At 41.4% G+C, this 21214-nt stretch overlaps 1 protein-coding gene across 1 annotated transcript; it reads left to right on the plus strand.

Moving 5' to 3' along the window:
• The first annotated feature begins 5534 nt into the window (after positions 1 to 5534).
• Positions 5535 to 20958, plus strand: LOC116372014 (zinc finger protein 91-like). Its single transcript, XM_031821083.1, has 4 exons — positions 5535 to 6302; positions 12794 to 12835; positions 15965 to 16142; positions 19424 to 20958. The coding sequence occupies exons 1-4, from the start codon at positions 5649 to 5651 to the stop codon at positions 20515 to 20517; spliced, it is 1968 nt and encodes a 655-aa protein (XP_031676943.1). The 5' UTR covers positions 5535 to 5648; the 3' UTR covers positions 20518 to 20958.
• Positions 20959 to 21214: the final 256 nt, after the last annotated feature.

Below are 21214 nucleotides of genomic sequence, written 5' to 3' on the forward strand. Positions count from 1 at the left end.
TCTAACCACTAGGCTACCCTTCTGCTGTTTCCAGCTCCCCAGATACTGACTGTTACTTTTGATTTTGACACTCCCCCTTTGTTCAGGGACACATTATTCCATTTCAGTTAGTCACATGTCTGTGGAACTTGTTCAGTTTATTGTATGCTGTTGAATCTTATGTTCCAACAAATATTTACACATCTTAAGTTTGCTGAAAATAAACGCATTTGACTGTAAGAGGACATTTCTTTTTTTTTCTGAGATTAGATTGGCGAGGGGGGAAACAATTTAATCAATTTTAGAATAATGCTGAAATGAAACAAAATTTGGAAAAGGCGAAGGGGTCTGAATACTTAACGAATGCACTGTGTCTGTGTGTATACTGAACCAAAATATAAACAACCATTTCAACGATTTACAGTTCATATAAGTCAGTCATTGTAAATAAATCAATTAGGCCCTAATCTATGGACTTTACATGACTGAGGGGTGCAGCCATTGGTGGGCCCTGGAGGGCATAAGCCCACCCATTGCGGAGCCAGGCCCAGCCAATCAGAATGATTTTTTCCCCACAAAAGGGCTTCATTACAAATAGAAATACAACTCGGGTGGCTGGTCTCAGATGCTGTGGGGATCCTGGGCTGGCGTCGTTATATGTGGTCTGTGGTTGTGAGGCCAGTTGGATGTACTGCCAAATTCTCTAAAATGACGTTGCAAGGCTTCTGGTAGAGAATTGAACATTCAATTATCTGGTAACCACTCTAGTGGATATTCCTGCAGTCAGCATGCCAATTGCACGCACCCTCAAAACTTGAGACATCTGTGGCATTGTGTTGTGACAAAACTGCATATTTTAGAGTGGCCTTTTATTTTCCCCGGCACAAGGTGCACCTGTGTAATAATCAAGCTGTTCAATCAGCTTCTTGATATGCCACACCTGTCAGGTTGATGGATTATCTTGGCAGAGAATAAATGTTAACTAACAGGGATGTAAAAAATTCTGCAATCTTTTTTTCCCAGCTCATTAAACATCCAACACTTTACATGTTGCATTTATAATTTGTTTATTGTAGTTATTATCAGTTTTAGGAACATCTTTCCAAATATTTCACTTTATTTTTTACTTTACCCAAAATATGACATCAGCGATAGTCAAAATGTTAAATCTGTGAACGTCTAAATAAGAAATTGGGCCACTAAAACAGCAGGTGTTGAACCCTTTCAACAACGGGGAGATTTTACTGATGTGCTTTGTGTCTTCAACATAAAAACAAGTTTTGGACTTCCACTTAAAATGACTTATTTACTTATTTTATGTTTAAGGAAGTGTGTACAGTCGTGGCCAAAAGTTTTGAGAATGACACATGTTAATTTTCACCAAATCTGCTGCCTCAGTTTGTATGATGGCTTTTTGCATATACTCCAGAATGTTATGAAGAGTGTTCAGATGAATTGCAATCAATTACAATGTCCCTATTTTCCATGCAATTGAACTGAATCCCCCCCCCAAAACTGGAAGCTTCAAAAAGAGGGTGGTGCTTGGAATCATTGCTCTTCATATGTCACCCACGGTTACGTGCAAGGAAACAGGTGCCGTCATCATTGCTTTGCACAAAAAGGGCTTCACAGGCAAGGATATAGCTGCCAGTAAGATTGCACCAAAATCAACCATTTATTGGATCATCAAGAACTTCAAGGAGAGCGGTTCAAATCAAATTTATTTATATAGCCCTTCGTACATCAGCTGATATCTCAAAGTGTTGTACAGAAACCCAGCTTTAAACCCCAAACAGCAAGCAATGCAGGTGTAGAAGCACGGTGGCTAGGAAAAACTCCCTAGAAAGGCCAAAACCTAGGAAGAAACCTAGAGAGGAACCAGGCTATGTGGGGTGGAGATTAGAACAGAACATGGCCAAGATGTTCAAATGTTCATAAATGACCAGCATGGTCGTATATTAATAAGGCAGAACAGTTGAAACTGGAGCAGCAGCACGGTCAGGTGGACTGGGGACAGCAAGGAGTCATCATGTCAGGTAGTCCTGGGGCATGGTCCTAGGGCTCAGGTCAGTTGAAACTGGAGCAGCAGCACGGTCAGGTGGACTGGGGACAGCAAGGAGTCATCATGTCAGGTAGTCCTGGGGCATGGTCCTAGGGCTCAGGTCCTCCGAGAGAGAAAGAGAGAATTAGAGAACGCACACTTAGATTCACACTGGACACCGAATAGGACAGGAGAGGTACTCCAGATATAACAAACTGACCCTAGCCCCCCGACACAAACTACTGCAGCATAAATACTGGAGGCTGAGACAGGAGGGGTCAGGAGACACTGTGGCCACATCCGAGGACACCCCCGGACAGGGCCAAACAGGAAGGATATAACCCCACCCACTTTGCCAAAGCACAGCCCCCACACCACTAGAGGGATATCTTCAACCACCAACTTTCCATCCTGAGACAAGGCTGAGTATAGCACACAAAGATCTCCGCCATGGCACAACCCAAGGGGGGGGCGCCAACCCAGACAGGATGACCACATCAGTGAATCAACCCACTCAGGTGACGCACCCCTTCCAGGGACGGCATGAGAGAGCCCCAGTAAGCCAGTGACTCAGCCCCTGTAATAGGGTTAGAGGCAGAGAATCCCAGTGGAAAGAGGGGAACCGGCCAGGCAGAGACAGCAAGGGCGGTTCGTTGCTCCAGAGCCTTTCCGTTCACCTTCCCACTCCTGGGCCAGACTACACTCAATCATACGACCCACTGAAGAGATGAGTCTTCAGTAAAGACTTAAAGGTTGAGACCGAGTTTGCGTCTCTGACATGGGTAGGCAGACCGTTCCATAAAAATGGAGCTCTATAGGAAAAAGCCCTGCCTCCAGCTGTTTGCTTAGAAATTCTAGGGACAATTAGGAGGCCTGCGTCTTGTGACCGTAGCGTACGTGTAGGTATGTACGGCAGGACCAAATCAGAGAGATAGGTAGGAGCAAGCCCATGTAATGCTTTGTAGGTTAGCAGTAAAACCTTGAAATCAGCCCTTGCTTTGACAGGAAGCCAGTGTAGAGAGGCTAGCACTGGAGTAATATGATCAAATTTTTTGGTTCTAGCAGCCGTATTTAGCACCAACTGAAGTTTATTTAGTGCTTTATCCGGGTAGCCGGAAAGTAGAGCATTGCAGTAGTCTAACCTAGAAGAGACAAAAGCAGGGATTAATTTTTCTGCATCATTTTTGGACAGAAAGTTTCAGATTTTTGCAATGTTACGTAGATGGAAAAAAGCTGTCCTTGAAATGGTCTTGATATGTTCTTCAAAAGAGAGATCGGGGTCCAGAGTAACGCCGAGGTCCTTCACAGTTTTATTTGAGACGACTGTACAACCATTAAGATTAATTGTCAGATTCAACAGAAGATCTCTTTGTTTCTTGGGACCTAGAACAAGCATCTCTGTTTTGTCCGAGTTTAAAAGTAGAAAGTTTGCAGCCATCCACTTCCTTATGTCTGAAACACATGCTTCTAGCAAGGGTAATTTTGGGGCTTCACCATGTTTCATTGAAATGTACAGCTGTGTGTCATCCGCATAGCAGTGAAAGTTAACATTAATGAATGAATAACATCCCCAAGAGGTAAAATATATAGTGAAAACAATAGTGGTCCCAAAACGGAACCTTGAGGAACACCGAAATTTACAGTTGATTTGTCAGAGGACAAACCATTCACAGAGACAAACCGATATCTTTCCGACAGATAAGATCTAAACCAGGCCAGAACTTGTCCGTGTAGACCAATTTGGGTTTCCAATCTCTCCAAAAGAATGTGGTGATCGATGGTATCAAAAGCAGCACTAAGGTCTAGGAGCACGAGGACAGATGCAGAGCCTCGGTCCGATGCCATTAAAATGCCATTCAATTGTTGTGAAGAAGGCTTCAGGGCACCCAAGAAAGTCCAGCAAGTGCCAGGACCATCTCCTAAAGTTGATTCAGCTGCGGGATCGGGGCACCACCAGTACAGAGCTCAGGAATGGCAGCAGGCAGGTGTGAGTGCATCTGCACGCACAGTGAAGCGAAGACTTTTGGTGTCAAGAAGGACAGCAAAGAAACCAATTCTCTCCAGGAAAAACATCAGGGACAGACTGATATTCTGCAAAAGTTACAGGGATTGACCTGCTGAGGACTGGGGTAAAGTCATTTTCTCTGATGAATCCCCTTTCCGATTGTTTGGGGCATCTGGAAAAAAGCTTGTCCGGAGAAGACAAGGTGAGCGCAACCATCAGTCCTGTGTCATGCCAACAGTAAAGGATCCTGAGACCATTCATGTGTGGGGTTGCTTCTCAGCCAAGGGTGTGGACACACTCACAATGTTGCCTAAGAACACAGCCATGAATAAAGATGGTACCAACACATCCTCGAAGAGCAACTTCTCCCAACCATCCAGGAACAGTTCGGTGACGAACAATGCCTTTTCCAGCATGATGGAGCACCTTGCCATAAGGCAAGGGTAACAAAACATCAGTATTTTGGGTCCATGGCCAGGAAACTCCCCAGACCTTAATCCTATTGAGAACTTGTGGTCAATCATCAAGAGGCAGGTGGACAAACAAAAACCCACAAATTCTGACAAACTCCAAGCATTGATTATGCAAGAATGGGCTGCCATCAGTCAGGATGTGGCCCAGAAGGTAATTGACAGCATGCCAGGGCGGATTGCAGAGGTCTTGAAAAAGAAGGGTCAACACTGCAAATATTGACACTACATCAACTTAATGTCATTGTAAATAAAAACCTTTGACACTTATGAAATGCTTGTAAGTATACTTCAGCATTCCATAGTAACATCTGACAAAAATATCTAAAGACACTGAAGCAGCAAACTTTGTGGAAATTAATATTTTTCATTCTCAAAACTTTTGGCCACGACTGTAGGTCGCATTCTGTATCATACAGCTATGAAAGTTATATATTTAGAACTACCTGCTCGATTGGAATCCAGTGACGTCTGTGTCTTGAGTGTCCTAGAACTGTTTAGTTTTTTGTGTTCTGACAAACAGAATGAATAAATAAGTAGTGTAAACATTGTCAGTAATTACCAGGAAACTCGACAACATTTGTTTTAAAATCACACTGAGATTGTTAAAACTGGCCTTAGGTTATTGAGGGATCTGATTAGGATTTACCCTCGTAGCAAGGCCGTTTTATATGTGGAGGTTTCATTCGGGTCTCTATTTAAAAAAACACACTTGTCTTTGGCAGGAGAAAGACCAGACTCAGAGGAACCAGAGCCAGGGACGTCCAAACCAGCAAGAAGACACCAGTGTTCCCACTGTGGAAAGGGTTGTAACCACTTAAATGAGCTTAAACGACATGAGAGAATACACACAGGGGAGAAGCCTTACCACTGCTCCCAGTGTGGAAAGGGTTTTAACGATTTGGGAAAGCTGAAACGACACGGGAGAATACACACAGGGGATACGCCTTACCACTGCTCCCAGTGTGGAAGGCGTTTTAACGATTTGGGGAAGCTGGAACGACATGAGAGAATACACAGAGGGGAGAAGCCTTACCACTGCTCCCAGTGTGGAAAGGGTTGTAACGATTTGGGGAAGCTGAAACGACATGAGAGAATACACACAGGGGAGAAGCCTTACCATTGCTCCCACTGTGGAAAGCGTTTTAACGATATGGGCAAGGTGAAACGACATGAGAGAATACACACAGGGGAGAAGCCTTACCATTGCTCCCACTGTGGAAAGTGTTTCAACCAGTTAGGGACCTTGAAACAGCACAAGGTAATACACACAGGGGAAAATCGTTACCACTGCTCCCAGTGTGGAAAGGGTTTTAACGATTTGGGGAAGCTGAAACGACATGAGAGAATACACACAGGGGAGAAGCCTTACCATTGCTCGCAATGTGAAAAGATGTATAGCGAGAAAGGACACCTGAAAGCCCATGAGAAAATTCACACAGGGGAGAAGCCTTACCAATGCTCCCAGTGTGGAAAGTGTTTCACCTGGGCAGGGTATCTGAAAAAACACGAAAGAATACACACGGGGGAGAAGCCTTACCACTGCTCCCAGTGTGGCAAGTGTTTCAACGGGGAAGGGGATCTGAAAAGACACGAAAGAATACATACAGGAGAGAAGCCTTACCACTGCTCCCGCTGTGTCAAGTGTTTTAACCAGTTAGGGGCCCTGAAACAGCACGAGAGAATACACACAGGGGAGAAGCCTTACCACTGCTCCCAGTGTGGCAAGTGTTTCAACCAGTTAGGGACCCTGAAACAGCACAAGATAATACACACAGGGGAGATGCATTACCGCTCCTCCCAGGATGCAAAGCTTTTGCCCATTTAGGAAGCCTGAAATAACATGAGACACAGAGGAGAAGGCTTACAGAAGGTTCGATTTTGGGAAAACATATTACTCATAACAATCACTTAAACGTCATTAGAGAATCCACACAGGAGAGAGAAATTACTTCTCTTAGCATGTATATTGATATTTCACATCTCATTGACTCACAACTCATCAGAGAACATACACAGTGCTCCCATTGTCTTATATTCTTGCCTTATAATGTGTTTACCTGTTTTTACCAGATGAAATTGCTTCTTCCAATTATTGATAAACATGTACCTGTTAAGAAACTGACTGTTAGATATGTTAAGGCTCCATGGATTGATGAGGAATTTAAAAACTGTATGTTTGAAAGAGTTGGGGCAAAAGGAGTGGCTAATAAGTATGGCTGCACATCTGGCTGGCTTACGTACTGCAAACTGAGAAATTATGTGACCAAACTCAATCAAAATAATAAACTTATTAAGAAGCCAAGATCAATGATATAAAGAATGATGGAAAAAAACATCATGAAAGAAAAGCAGTGCAAGTTTTGAATTTTGTAAAGTTAGTGTGGGAGAGGTGGAACAATTGTTATCGATCCAATAATGACAAACCTCCTGGCATTGACAACTTAGATGGAAAGCTACTGAGGACAGTAGCTGACTCTATAGCCACTCCTATCTGACATATTTTTAACATGAGCCTAGAGGAAGGTCTTTGTTCTCAGGCCTGGAGGGAAGCCCAATTAATCCACTACCTAGTCATGTAAGACTGGAACATAGTATCAACAGGAACTCTTAGTTCCCTTTATCCATCTGTTACCTAAAATATAGTTTCAACACACAGACATCTGACTATGTACAGTTGACCTTTTCATGCACTTGCTAGGTGTCTACCACTGATTCTTTATCTCAAGCTAAAGCAAAACATGAATCATTGTACTTTTGTCATCACAGGTGTTCCTGTAATGTACAGATATCATCAAAGTTCTTCAAGTCAAATTACACACATCTCTGACACACACACTTATCCCACCAGACATGCCACCGGGGGTCTTTTCACAGTTCACAAGATTCCAGAACAAATTCAAGAAAGCGTACAGTATTATATAGGGCCCTTATTGCATGGAACTTCCTTCCATCTCATATTGCTCAAATAAACAGCAAACCTGGTTTCAAAAAACAGATCAAGCAACACCTCTCCCCTATTTGACCCAGGTAGTTTGTGTGTATGCATTGATATGGAGGCTACGTGTGCCTTTTGCTAAATGTATGTAGTTCTGTCCTTGATCTGTTCTTGTCTATTGATGTTATGTGTCATGTTTTGCTAGCAACATTAACTAATGTCTATTGTTACTCTCAATGACCTTCCTGGCCTTATGAAATCCTAGCTAAATACAATGTTCCCACCCGTTTTCATGTCTTTGGTTATGCAAACATTTGTTTACTAGATTATATTTCTCATTAAGAATAATGTTATTTTAATTCTATATGTGTCATGCCTGGCATTGGTCATGTGTTCTCTTATGGGTGTCACGCCCTGACCGTAGATTGCTTTGTATGTTTCTATTTTTTGTTTGGTCAGGGTGTGATGTGGGTGGGCATTCTATGTTTGTATGTCTAGGTTTTTTTATTTCAATGTGTTGGCCTGGTATGGTTCTCAATCAGGGACAGCTGTCTTTCGTTGTCTCTGATTGTAGTGGCTTCCTTGTCTCTGATTGTAGTGGCTTCCTATCCTCTTTACCATAGCCACTGCCCAAGCCTGAAGCGGGGTTGTTTGGTACGCATACAGTCCACACTCAAGGTTTCCAAACGGCCAAACATTCAATGACATCCAGAGATATGGTGCAAAATAAATGTTTATTCTTCTTATATCTAACAAATAAATGATTCTCCAATCAACTTAAAGCATAGAATACTTGATATGGAAAATACATATTATGACCTGTCTGTATGGTCAAAAAACTATACCGCTCCCGCATCTAGCAAGTACTCCCCCTCCCGAAGGCCCAACTTCCTGCCTTTATCCTAACACACTTACCACAATACAATGACTAGGCAAGAGGGGGGGCCAAAAACTGAGTTACACTGACAACAAATGAATATATCTCAATCAGGTAAATATACATCATAAAGGTACCTAATATTTCATCATTTACATTAATATTTAATATATTTACACAAATGTACATGGAGCTCCATATGTTCAGTCTTCTATACAAATATGTCCAAATTGGCTCTAACACTGATTGAGAACCATACTTTGGTAGCCTGTTTTCCCACTGTTAGTTGTGAGTGGTTGCTACCCTGCCGCCCCTAGGCTACCCTGCCGGCCCTAGGCTACCCTGCCGCCCCTAGGCTACCCTGCCGCCCCTAGGCTACCCTGCCGCCCCTAGGCTACCCTGCCGCCCCTAGGCTACCCTGCCGCCCCTAGGCTACCCTGCCACCCCTAGGCTACCCTGCCACCCCTAGGCTACCCTGCCACCCCTAGGCTACCCTGCCGCCCCTAGGCTACCCTGCCGCCCCTAGGCTACCCTGCCGCCCCTAGGCTACCCTGCCGCCCCTAGGCTACCCTGCCGCCCCTAGGCTACCCTGCCGCCCCTAGGCTACCCTACTTTATTTGGAAAGTATTCAGACCCCTTGACTTTTTTCACATTTTACTACGTTAAAAGCCTTATTCTAAAATGGATTAAATAAAACCATGTCCTCAACAATCGACACAAAATACCCCAAAATGACAAAGCGGAGACAAGCTTTTTTATAAATGTTTTGCAAATGTATTAAACACAAAATGATTTACATAAATATTCAGACCCTTTGCTGAATGAGACTCGAAATTGAGCTCAGGTGCATCCTGTTTCCATTGATCATCCTTGAGATGTTTCTATAACTAGATTGGAGTCCACCTGTGGTAAATTCAATTGATTGGACATAATTTGGAAAGGCACACACCTGTCTTTATATGGTCCCACAGTTGACAGTGCATGTCAGAGCAAAAACCTAGCCCTGAGGTTGAAGGAATTGTCCATAGAGCTCCGAGACAGGATTGTGTTGAGGCACAGATCTGGGGAAGGGTACCAAAACATTTCTGCAGCATTGAAGGCCCCTGTTTTAGCCCCCTGCAGTAAAAGGTTATTCGTGGAGTAAAATGATCTGTTTAAGTCACTAGTAAAGGGCACATCGTTCAAGAATACAGTTATCTTTTATTTTGTGGTCTCTATCCTCTCAATCATTTATTCCTTCATAAACAGAAAACATATGTACTTAAACACAACATGTGTTCAAGGGCCCCTCTAGGTTCACGACCTCTTGACCATTATATCTGGATAGCTGACAACTATTTTTTAAAGGTCAAAAGTGATCTGTTTAGGTCATCAGTAAAGGAAGCATAGTTAAAGAGTACAATGACCCGTTCAAAGACTGAGACATCCCCCCCTAGAACAATTTTTTTTAAATGATCTGTTTAGGACGTTAGTAAAACAGATGTTTTCAAAGACACCTGGGGGACCAGGTTGTTAATTATTTTGTGTCCATATAGTTCCCCTGTGTGCAAGGGCCCCCTAGATTCACAACTTCTTAACCCTTAACATTCGCAGCCAAGGGGAGAGAAAGAGAGAGAGAAATTTAGTAGTCATTTAAACATACATATTACCATTGTTAAAGTTTACTATGTAATATTAAATACAACATTTAATAAAATAATTAAATTATGTCACTAATGTTTTTTACTAAAGAACTTTTTCTAAATCATACATGTTATTATTACATGTAGCATCACTACATAACAACAACATGGTAGCAACACCACATGGTACATACATTATTGGGCACAACAATACATCACACGAAGCAGCCACATCTGTCAGTAAGAGTGTCCACAATTGAGTCCTTGAATGAAGAGATGGAGATAAAACTGTCCAATTTGAGTGTTTTTTGCAGCTTGTTCCCATCGCTAGCTGCAGCGAACTGAAAAGAGGAGCGACCCAGGGATGTGTGTGTTTTGGGGACCTTTAACAGAATGTGACTGGCAGAATGGGTGTTGTATGTGGAGGATGAGGGCTGCAGTAGTTATCTTAGATAGGGGTGAGTGAGGCCTAAGAGGGTTTTATAAATAAGCATTAAACCAGTGGGTATGGCGACTGGTATACAGAGACAACCAGTTTACAGAGGAGTATAGAGTGCAGTGATGTGTCCTATAAGCAGCATTAGTGGCAAACCTGATGGCCGAATGGTAAAGAACATCTTGCTGCTCATTGTATCCTACCATGACTATATCCAACCCAACTCCATGTGTTGTCACTATCATGTATCCTACCATGACTATATCCAACCCACCTCCATGTGTTGCCACCATCATGTATCCTACTTGGCTGAAGCTTTGATCCAGTGGAAGAAGTATTGAGGAGCAGGGAGGTTAAAGGTCACTTCAGGATACAGCTGTTACTCTACACTATCCCTAGATAATACAGTAATGAGAGAAAATGTATAGAATATTTATGGCTCTATAACATCTCTATCTAATCCGTTTTATTGAACCTAATTCCATTTTCTCCATTTAGTTTTTCCAGGTTTCTGATTTGTCCCTGTTTGTCTCTAAATCACACTGTTAATAGAAAACAACAACATTGGATGTTCTAAGTCCACGACAACACTTAAACCACATCAGGAGACCACTTTTGAAGTCTGAGAAAAATCTAAGACATGTTCATTTTTGTGTGTAGATACCCTTTAATTGAAGTGACACCAGCAAGAGCCTTGCTTGGTTAGTGGTGTCTCTGTAGCACACAAGAGCCTTGCTTGGTTAGTGGTGTCTCTGTAGCACACAAGAGCCTTGCTTGGTTAGTGGTGTCTCTGTAGCACACATGTGATTGCAGAGTCTGCTGAACAAATCACAACTGGATTGATGCAAATAGTCATGATATCATTCTGCCAGGGAGGCATAGACTACTTTGTAGTTAACATTTAATTGACAAGATTTTTTGGGAAAGCTTTTCCATCAACCAGAAGATGGTTGTCATTAGCATCATCGCTAACAGCTACACATAGTGGTAGACAAATGCACTCAGACAGGGGCATTTCCTGACTGTTTCCTCTTCAGAAACTTGAAGGAAAATACATATCACTTAGGCAAATTTAACGATGACTTGCAGGCAGTCGGTTCAGAATAACGATGACAAAAGTGGAAAACTCTTTAATCTGTCACCTAATCCTGTCTAACGGGCAGGTCAGCCCTGGAGTAAAGTATTGGCTGTAAGAAGTAAGAGAAAACATAACATCTGGTTCTTTTTAAATTTCTTCGCATGACATGGCTTGCCAGAATAAACATTGTTATTAATATTTTTCCAGTCTGCGTTACCCACTCCAGTCAGCAGATGGCGATATGAGTCTTTCAGGTGATGCTGCTTGCGTGACGTATAATCTAGTGGACGGAACTGGAGGCTTCTTCAACAGCGACAAAAGACTTCTGATTCAACCAACGTGTTGCTTTGCTAGCGAACATAAAGTTGAGTCTTTGAAGCTCTTTAGACCAATCGTGTGTATATTACTCTTAGTGTTTTGAATATAATTATGTTTACCCATCTACTAGTTCATTTTAACGTAATTTGCTTGTTAAATTAGCAAATGTGTTACTAAATTGATACTGCATTAGGCTAATCGACCGGAGCATGAGCTCACAAAGCTCGACCGAGAAAGAAGCTCTGGTGAAAGGAGAGGAAGAAGCTTTCAGGATGAAAAGGGAGGAAGAGGACGCAATCACATTGAAAGAAGAAGAGGATGATATTACAGTGAAAGAGGAAGATGGGAAAGAGGTTGTCAAAGTGGAAGGGGAGGAGGTAGAAGCTTTCAGAATCAAAAACGAGGAAGATGCCATAACATTGAAAGTAGAGAATGTAGTGAAAGAAGAGGAAGAACCTTTTAGAGTAAAAGAGGAAGAGGAGGCTATCTCAATAAAAAAGGAGGAAGACGTTTTGGGAGTGAAAGCGGAGGAGGCTGAAGATCAGACTACCACCAGTGAGTACTGTCTTAAAAACAGGGACACTATGTAGTTCTTGAAATAATGTATTGTTTTAAAGGGGCATTCTACTTCAGTTCAACACTTGAATATGTCGTTCAGTACTGTGGGAATTGTTTAAGGGATAATCTGCCATTGGTACATATGTTTTTGGGACTTCGATGTATTGAATTCTCATTCTCCATGTCGTCTACATTAAAGTTCACCTCATCTAATATAACAGGCTTTTAAAATCTACTTAACATATCAAAGGGATGTAAAAGGCACCCATTTTGTGGAAATGACCCTTTAAATTTGCAACAGAAACAATATTTTACAAAATCATGATGGAAGTGGCCATTTTTGACATATTCATGCCTCTTGATTGTAATAGACGGTCATAAGTTTACCGTCTGTTTGCTGTTCTCGTTCACATAGGAGAGAGACGTGACTATCGTGGATCCTCTGGGGAGCATCAACAACATCCTGATGCTGACGAGGAAGAGAAGAGTCTCTCCAGATCAGAACACCAGATGGTACAGCTTGGTCTGGTCTAGCATACAGCTTGCTCTATCGGGGTCTGGTCTGGGCTTCTGTAAAGCACTTCATGACAACAGTGGCATCAGCATCCATAATGATATGTGTCTGTGTCCCCTCTTTATGGTTACCAGGACAACGCTAGCCCTTCCTCCCTCCCGGAGTCCCCATGTCGTGCCTCTCCCAGTAGCGCCTTACTGCTGGGTATGAAGAGGTTGTCTGTGCTGCTGGTGGACTGCAGGAAAACAACGGGGCTGAGTGTAACTGTGAGAGGTGGAGAAGAGATGAAAGGATCAGATTTAACTCATCAAAGTAAGTGCTGTAGTTCAGTTTGAACAAATAAAATACATCTGCCCACTGGTATCTGTTGCCAGGACAACCAGCAGAGTTCTATTAGTTGACAGGAAGATGGCCTGGTATCTGTTACCAGGACAACCAGCAGAGTACTGTTAGTTGACAGGAAGATAGACTGGTGGATATGGATGTTATGAATATCATAATACTGAAAAAGGATTCTGCCAATGAAAAGAGAGAAACCAATAGACCATATAAAACCTTGATAAAAGTTAGCTTTAGAGAGGAACCTAATATGGACTAGGAACCTCCGCCTTTTCCTTCAGAAGAGACTCAATTAGTCTCTTCTGAGGGAATGTGTTGTGTTGTGCAATTGAAGTCCAGAAACAAAGGGAGAAGGTGATAAGAGGAGAGCAAATAGATGCAAGAAGGAATACAACGTGTCTGTAATGAAAGTGAACTGTGTTTATGCATGATCAGGGGCGTCTTCATTCAGCCGATTCTGTTGACAAATGTTTCTTAAACGGAACACAACCAGGATAAACATACGTGAATTTGTCCAATAGAATCTCTATTTCAGCTAGATGCAGGCGAGAGTGTGCAAGTCGATATTGAATGTGTCACTGTCAGTGACCTCAAAATGTTCTCTCGACCTGTGTGAACCTACATTCTACACGTTCATTCATAAGCTAGGTTGCTACCTCATGATGGGTATAGGGGAAATGTTAGTATCATGTTGTAGCCTAAACCTACCACTGTTACATTGAACAAGGTGAATGGAATATGAATGACAGTCATCCAATATGCTGTAATAGAAATAAGGCCATGCTCATGAAAAAACAAATGGTCCTGCCTCATCTTAAATGGCACTGACCGCCACTGCTTGGATGGTGGACCATTCTTGGAACACATGGGAAACTGTTGAGCTGAAAAACCCAGCAGCGTTGCAGTTCTTGACACAAACCGGGGCGCCTGGCACCTACTACCATACCCCGTTCAAAGTAACTTAAATATTTTGTCTTCCCCATTTACCCTCTGAATGGCACACATGCACAGTCCATGTCTCATGTCTCACTGATTAAAATTCCTTATTAACCTGTCTCCCCACTTCATCTACACTGACTGAGGTGGATTTATCTAGTGACATCAATAAGGGTTCATAGCTTTAGCCTGGATTCACCTAGTCAGTCTACGGTCATGGAAGGAGCAGGTGTTCTTAATGTTTTGTCTACCCAGTGTAAAGCACTACAGATAATCAAGTGCTATTTGCATGTGATGCATTTGCTCTGTACAGGACGATTTGTATCTTATAGAGCATAGCTTTAAGGGAATAGTATGGTCACATCTAATAAAAATGAATGTGAAAATGAACAGAGCAAATGTATATTAACACACTACCTATTCATAGATGTATTTATTCATCATCTACATATTCATATTAAGCTTCTACGTCTGTGTACAGGAACGTATTATTTGTAAGACGCAAGAGAAAATGTATCAGTTTATTGTTAAATTATTATGACGTTCTTTCCAATACAAAAGTGTAGTAACTATTGTTTCCAAACTGCGTTACCCACTCCAGTCAGCAGATGGCGATGGGCGTCTTTCAGGTGATGCTTCTTGCGTGACGTATAATGGACTGGACGGGACGCTTCTTCAGGAACAACACGGCTACTCTTTCAACCACCTCAGTAGCTTGCTAGCCAACATAAAACCGATAGATTGACGCTTTACACCGTGTTTGTGAACATTACCTAATCTCAGTGTTTTAAACGCATTTCTGTTGACTTATCATCCGATGACCTTTAACCTAATGTTCTTGTTAAATTTGAAAACGTGTTAAAGATTGATACTGAGGTTAGCACTAGGCTAGTCGCTAATGCTAACTAACTAGCTAACATCCCTGACCATGAGTTCACTAAACTACTCCTCCCTTGCTAATGAAGAGGTGGTCTGCTGGACGGAAAAAGAAGCTCTGGGACTGAACATTGTCGTGGAAGATGAGGGTGTTACAGTGAAAGAAGAGGAGGCTGTTACAGTGAAAGAAGAGGAGGCTGTTACAGTGAAAGAAGAGGAGGCTGTTACAGTGAAAGAAGAGGAGGCTGTTATAGTGAAAGAAGAGGAGGCTGTTATAGTGAAAGAAGAGAAAGAACCTTTTAGAGAGGAAGAGGATGCTATCTCAATAAAGGTGAAGGAGAAAGACGTTTTGGGAGTGAAAGAGGAAGAGACAGAATATCAGATTAACACCAGTGAGTACTGTCTTAAACAGGGGCACAAACTATTCCCCACAAACTATGACTTTTAAATTAGATGTATTGAATTCTCCATGTGGTCTACATTAAAGTGCACCTCGTCTAATATAACAGTCTTTTAAAATTCAATATTGGTGCATATTTTCTACTTAAAAGATCAATGGGACGCAAAAGCCAACCAATTTGTGGAACGAGCCTTTTACATTTGCATCACAAACAATATTTTCGGAAATCATGATGAAAGTGGCCATTTTAGGCCCTATTTAGACATATTAATGCCTCTTGTAAGACTGTGATTGCAATAGAAGATCATAAGTTTACAATCGGTTTCATGTTCTCTTCCCCACAGGAGAGAGACATGACTATCCTGGATCCTCTGGGGAGCCTCAACAGCATCCTGATGCTGACGAGGCTGAGAAGAGTCTCTCCAGATCAGAACACCAGATGGTACAGCTTGGTCTGGTCTAGCATACAGCTTGCTCTATCGGGGCCTGGGCTGGGTTTCTGTAGAGCACTTCATGACAACAGTGACATCAGCATCCATAATGATGTGTGTCTGTGTCTCCTCTTTATGGTTACCAGGACAACGCTAGCCCTTCCTCTCTCCCGGAGTCCCTGTATCGTGCCTCTCCCGGTAGCACCTTACTGCTGGGTATGAAGAGGTTGTCTGTGCTGCTGGTGGACTGCAGGAAAACAACAGGGCTGAGTGGAACTGTGAGAGGAGGAGAAGAGATGAAAGGATCAGATTTGACACATCAAAGTAAGTGCTGTAGTTTAGTTTGAACAAATACAATAGATCTGACCACTGGTATCTGTTACCAGGACAACCAGTGGAGTTATGTTAGTTGACAGGAAGATAGACTGGTGGATATGGATGTTATGAATATCATAACACTGAAAAAGGATTCTGCCAATGAATAGAGAGAAACCAATTGGCCATATAAAACCTTGATGAAAGTTAGCTTTGGAGAGAAAGTTTCAACGATCCAATGTAAGGTGCTTGTTTTACAAAAACTTTTCCTTAAAACATTATGGATATTACATTGGCTGTCCCAATCAACGCCCCTATCTTTACTAGACTGTAGAACAGGCAAACTAAACTCAAGACACTGTTAATTAATTAACTAATACTGGAGGAAAGCTGTGATCATGCTGCCCACTCAAGAGAAAGCTTCAAACTGTAACCAGTGCTGGCAACCTGGTTCAGGTTATCAGTCAACCTACCAGGGTAGTTACAAACAGTAGAGGAATGAAATCATCAACATGTTTTGATCATATCTTTACTAATGCTGCAGAAATGGGTTTTAAAGCAGCATCCAGATCCATCAGTAGTTGTGATCACAATATAGTAGCCATGTCTAGAAAAAACACCGTTACTAAGGCTGGGACTAATATTGTGTATAAGAGATCATACATTTTTTGTGGTGATTCCTATGTTGTTGATGTAAATAATATTTGTTGGTCCGTGGTGTGTAATGATGAGCAACCAGACACTGCCCTTGACACATTTGAAACTGCTTATCCCAGTTACTAATAAGCATGCTCCCATTAAGAAAATGACTGTAAAAACTGTTAAATCCACGTGGATTGATGAGGAATTACAAAATGGTATGATGAAGAGGGAGGCAAAAGAGATGGCAAATAGGTCTGGCTGAATAACTGATTGGCAAACGTATTGCAAATTGAGAAATCATGTGACTAAACTGAATAAAAAGAAGAAACTACACAATGAAACAAAAATAAATTACATGAAGGATGATAGTAAAAATCTTTGGAGCGTCTTCAATGACATTTTTGGAAAACAAATCAACAATGACATGTCACCGGTGTCTGACAACGTGGATGGAAAATTGAGGATAATAGCGGCCAATATTGCCATTCCTATTTGCCTTGTCTTTAATTTAAGCCTACTAGAAAGTGTGTGCCCTCAGGCCTGGAGGGAAGCTAAAGTCATTCCACTACCCAAGAATAGTAAAGCTCCCTTTACTGGCTTAAATAGCCGACCAATCAGCCTGTTACCAACCCTTATATTTAAAAAAATAATAATAATAGTTAGTTGTAGATACAATGCTATTTTACAGTAAACAAATTGATACTTTCAGCTTATAGGGAAGGACATTCAATAAGCATAGCACTTACAAATGACTGATTGGTTGAGAGAAATTGATGATGATTAAAATATTGTTGGGGCAGTTTTGCTAGACTTCAATGCAGCTTTTTTTTCAACTGAAATGACAGCAACACAAAGAGCTGCAGTGAGTTTCAGAATGGGTGGCAAGGAATAAGTTAGTCCTAAATATTTCAGATTACCTTAAATTACATGGCCTACTATGCTAATTCTGTAGCGGTATTGTTAGAGGGGGGTAAATAAATATTTTGTTGGAGCGCCAGGCAGGTATTAACCCTAGTTATTAAAGTTAGTTATTACCTGTTATAACATTATTATTATTAAATATTATTAAAACTGAAAGGATGAGAGTAGAATAGAGTAGCGCTTCCAGACACATTCTAAACATGGAGTCTTAAAGGAGGACTGTAACATCTAATGATGAAACATTATGGAGTCTTAAAGGAGTCCTGTAGCATCTAATGATGACACATTATGGAGTCTTAACCTGTCTGGGAACAGGGTTCTGCCGCCAATAGCCAATGAAATTGCAGGGTGCCAAATACAAATTAACAGATATCTCATAAATCAAATTCCTCAAACATTCAAGTATTAGGCACCATTTTAAAGATACAAGTCTCGTTAATCCAGCCACAGTGTCTGATTTAAAAAATGCTTTACAGCGAAAGCTCCACAAACGATTATGGTAGGTCACCATCAACTCACAGAAAAACCCAGCCATTTTTCCAGCCAAAGAGGAGTCACAAAAAGCACAAATAGAGATAAAAATGCATCACTAACCTTTGATCTTCATCAGATGACACTCACAGGACTTCATGTTACACAATACATGTATGTTTTGTTCGATAAAGTGCATATTAATATCCAAAAATCTCATTTTACATTGGCGTGTTATGTTCAGTAGTTATAAAACATGCAGTGATTTTGCAGAGAGCCACATCAATTTACAGAAATACTCATTATAAATGTTGATGAAAATACAAGTGTTATGCATGGAACTTTAGATAAACTTCTCCTTAACTTCTTGCGTCGAGCAATCCCGGATCCGGGATTCTATTTATAGCCTCAAGCTCATTAGCATAATGCAACGTTAACTATTCATGAAAATCGCAAATGAAATGAAATAAATATATTTGCTCTCAAGCTTAGACTTTTGTTAACAACACTGTCATCTCAGATTTTCAAAATATGCTTTTCAACCAAAGCTAAACAAGCATTTGTGTAAGAGTATTGATAGCTAGCATAGCATTAAGCCTAGAATTCAGCCATCAACATTTTCACAAAAACAAGAAAAGCATTCAAATAAAATAATTTACCTTTGAAGAACTTCAATGTTTTCAATGAGGAGACTCTCAGTTAGATAGCAAATGTTCAGTTTTTCAAAAAATATTATTTGTGTAGGACAAATCGCTCCGTTTTGTTCACGTTTGGCTATAAAAAAAACCTGTATCCAGTTATAGCCTCAAGCTCATTAGCATAACGCAACGTTAACTATTCATGAAAATCGCAAATGAAATGAAATAAATATATTTGCTCTCAAGCTTAGACTTTTGTTAACAACACTGTCATCTCAGATTTTCAAAATATGCTTTTCAACCATAGCAAATCAAGCATTTGTGTAAGAGTATTGATACAGTGCCTTGCGAAAGTATTCGGCCCCCTTGAACTTTGCGACCTTTTGCCACATTTCAGGCTTCAAACATAAAGATATAAAACTGTATTTTTTTGTGAAGAATCAACAACAAGTGGGACACAATCATGAAGTGGAACGACATTTATTGGATATTTCAAACTTTTTTAACAATTTCAAAAACTGAAAAATTGGGCGTGCAAAATTATTTTATTATTATTATTTTATCATGTGGAGGTTTCTTTCGGTCTCTATTTTTTCTTTTAAACACTGTCTTTGGCAGGAGAAAGACCAGACTCAGAAGAACCAGAGCCAGGGATGTCCAAACCATCAAGAAGACACCAGTGCTCTGACTGTGGAAAGGGTTGTAACAGGTTAGGGGCCCTGAAACAACATGAGAGAATACACACAGGGGAGACGCCTTACCACTGCTCCCACTGTGGCAAGTGTTTTAAGCGGTTAGGGAATCTGAAAGGCCACGAAAGAATACACACAGGGGAGAAGCCTTACCACTGCTCCCACTGTGGCAAGTGTTTTAAGCGGTTAGGGAATCTGAGAGTCCACGAAAGAATACACACAGGGGAGAAGCCTTACCACTGCTCCCAGTGTGGAAAGTGTTTCAGCCGGTCACAAATCCTGAAAGCCCATGAGCTAGTACATACAGGGGAGAAGCCTTACCATTGCTCCCACTGTGGCAAGTGTTTTAAGCAGTTACGGAATCTGAAAGGCCATGAAAGAATACATACAGAGGAGAAGCCTTACCACTGCTCCCAGTGTGGCAAGTGTTTCAACCATTCAGGGAATCTGAAAGACCATGAAAGAATACACACCGGGGAGAAGCCTTACCACTGCTCCCAGTGTGGAAAGTGTTTTAAGCGGTTATTGAGCCTGAAACGACACGGGCCAGTACACACAGGGGAGAAGCCTTACCACTGCTCCCAGTGTGGAAAGTGTTTTAAGCGGTTATTGAGCCTGAAACGACACGGGCTAGTACACACAGGGGAGAAGCCTTACCACTGCTCCCAGTGTGGGAAGTGTTTTAAGCGGTTAGGGAGCCTGAAACGACACGGGCTAGTACACACAGGGGAGAAGCCATACCACTGCTCCCAGTGTGGGAAGTGTTTCAGCCGTTCAGGAATCCTGAAAGCCCATGAGCTATTACATACAGGGGAGAAGCCTTACCACTGCTCCCAGTGTGGAAGGAGTTTTTACCATAAAAACAGCCTGAACCAACATGAGAAAATACACAGATGGGAGATTCATTACCACTCCCTCCCGGAGTGCAAAGCTTTTGCCCATTTACGAAGCCTGAAAGAGCATGACACAGAGGAGAAGTCTTACAGAAGGTTAGACTTTGGGAAAACATATTACTCATAATCACTTAAATGTCATTAGAGAATCCACACAGGAGAGAGAAATTACTACTCTTAGCGTGTATATTGATATTTCACATCTCATTTTTCTTACAATTCATCAGAGAACATACACAGTGCTCCCGTTGTCTTATATTGTTGCCTATAATGTGTTGACCTGTTTTTACCAGATGAAATTGTTTTTTGTAAAGTTAGTGTGGGAGAGGTGGAAAAATTGTTATCGATCAATAATGACAAACCTCCTGGCATTGACAACTTAGGTGGAAAGCTACTGAGGACAGTAGGAGTGGCTATAGAGTCAGCTATCTGACATATTTTAAATATGAGCCTAGAGGAAGGTCTTTGTTCTCTTGCCTGGAGGGAAGCCAAATTAATCCACTACCCAAGAGTGGTAAAGCGGCCTTTACTGGTTCTAACAGCAGACCTATAAGATTGCTGCAAGCTCTTAGCAAACTGTTGGAAAAAATTGTATTTTACCAAATACAATGCTATATTTCTGTAAACAAATGAACAACATACTTTCAGCATGCTTATAGAGAAGGGCACTCAACATGTGACACAAATGACTGATGATTGGTTGAGAGAAATTGATAACAAGAAGATTGTGGGAGCTCTATTGTTAGATTTCAGTGCAGCCTTTGATATTATTGACCATAACCTTTTGTTTAAGAATGTTTGTGCTATGGCTTTTCAACCTCTAA

Source organism: Oncorhynchus kisutch, unplaced genomic scaffold, assembly GCF_002021735.2.
Source record: "Oncorhynchus kisutch isolate 150728-3 unplaced genomic scaffold, Okis_V2 scaffold3840, whole genome shotgun sequence".
Classification (NCBI taxonomy): domain Eukaryota; kingdom Metazoa; phylum Chordata; class Actinopteri; order Salmoniformes; family Salmonidae; genus Oncorhynchus; species Oncorhynchus kisutch.

Bases quoted from the DNA above. Each gene is read 5' to 3' on its own strand.
- LOC116372014 (XM_031821083.1), top strand. From the start codon at position 5,649: ATGGGCAAGGTGAAACGACATGAGAGAATACACACAGGGGAGAAGCCT. The intron at 6,303-12,793 runs GCAAAGCTTTTG...CATCCTGATGCT, and splicing joins ATTACCGCTCCTCCCAGGAT to GACGAGGAAGAGAAGAGTCT. The intron at 12,836-15,964 runs GTACAGCTTGGT...TATGGTTACCAG, and splicing joins CCAGATCAGAACACCAGATG to GACAACGCTAGCCCTTCCTC.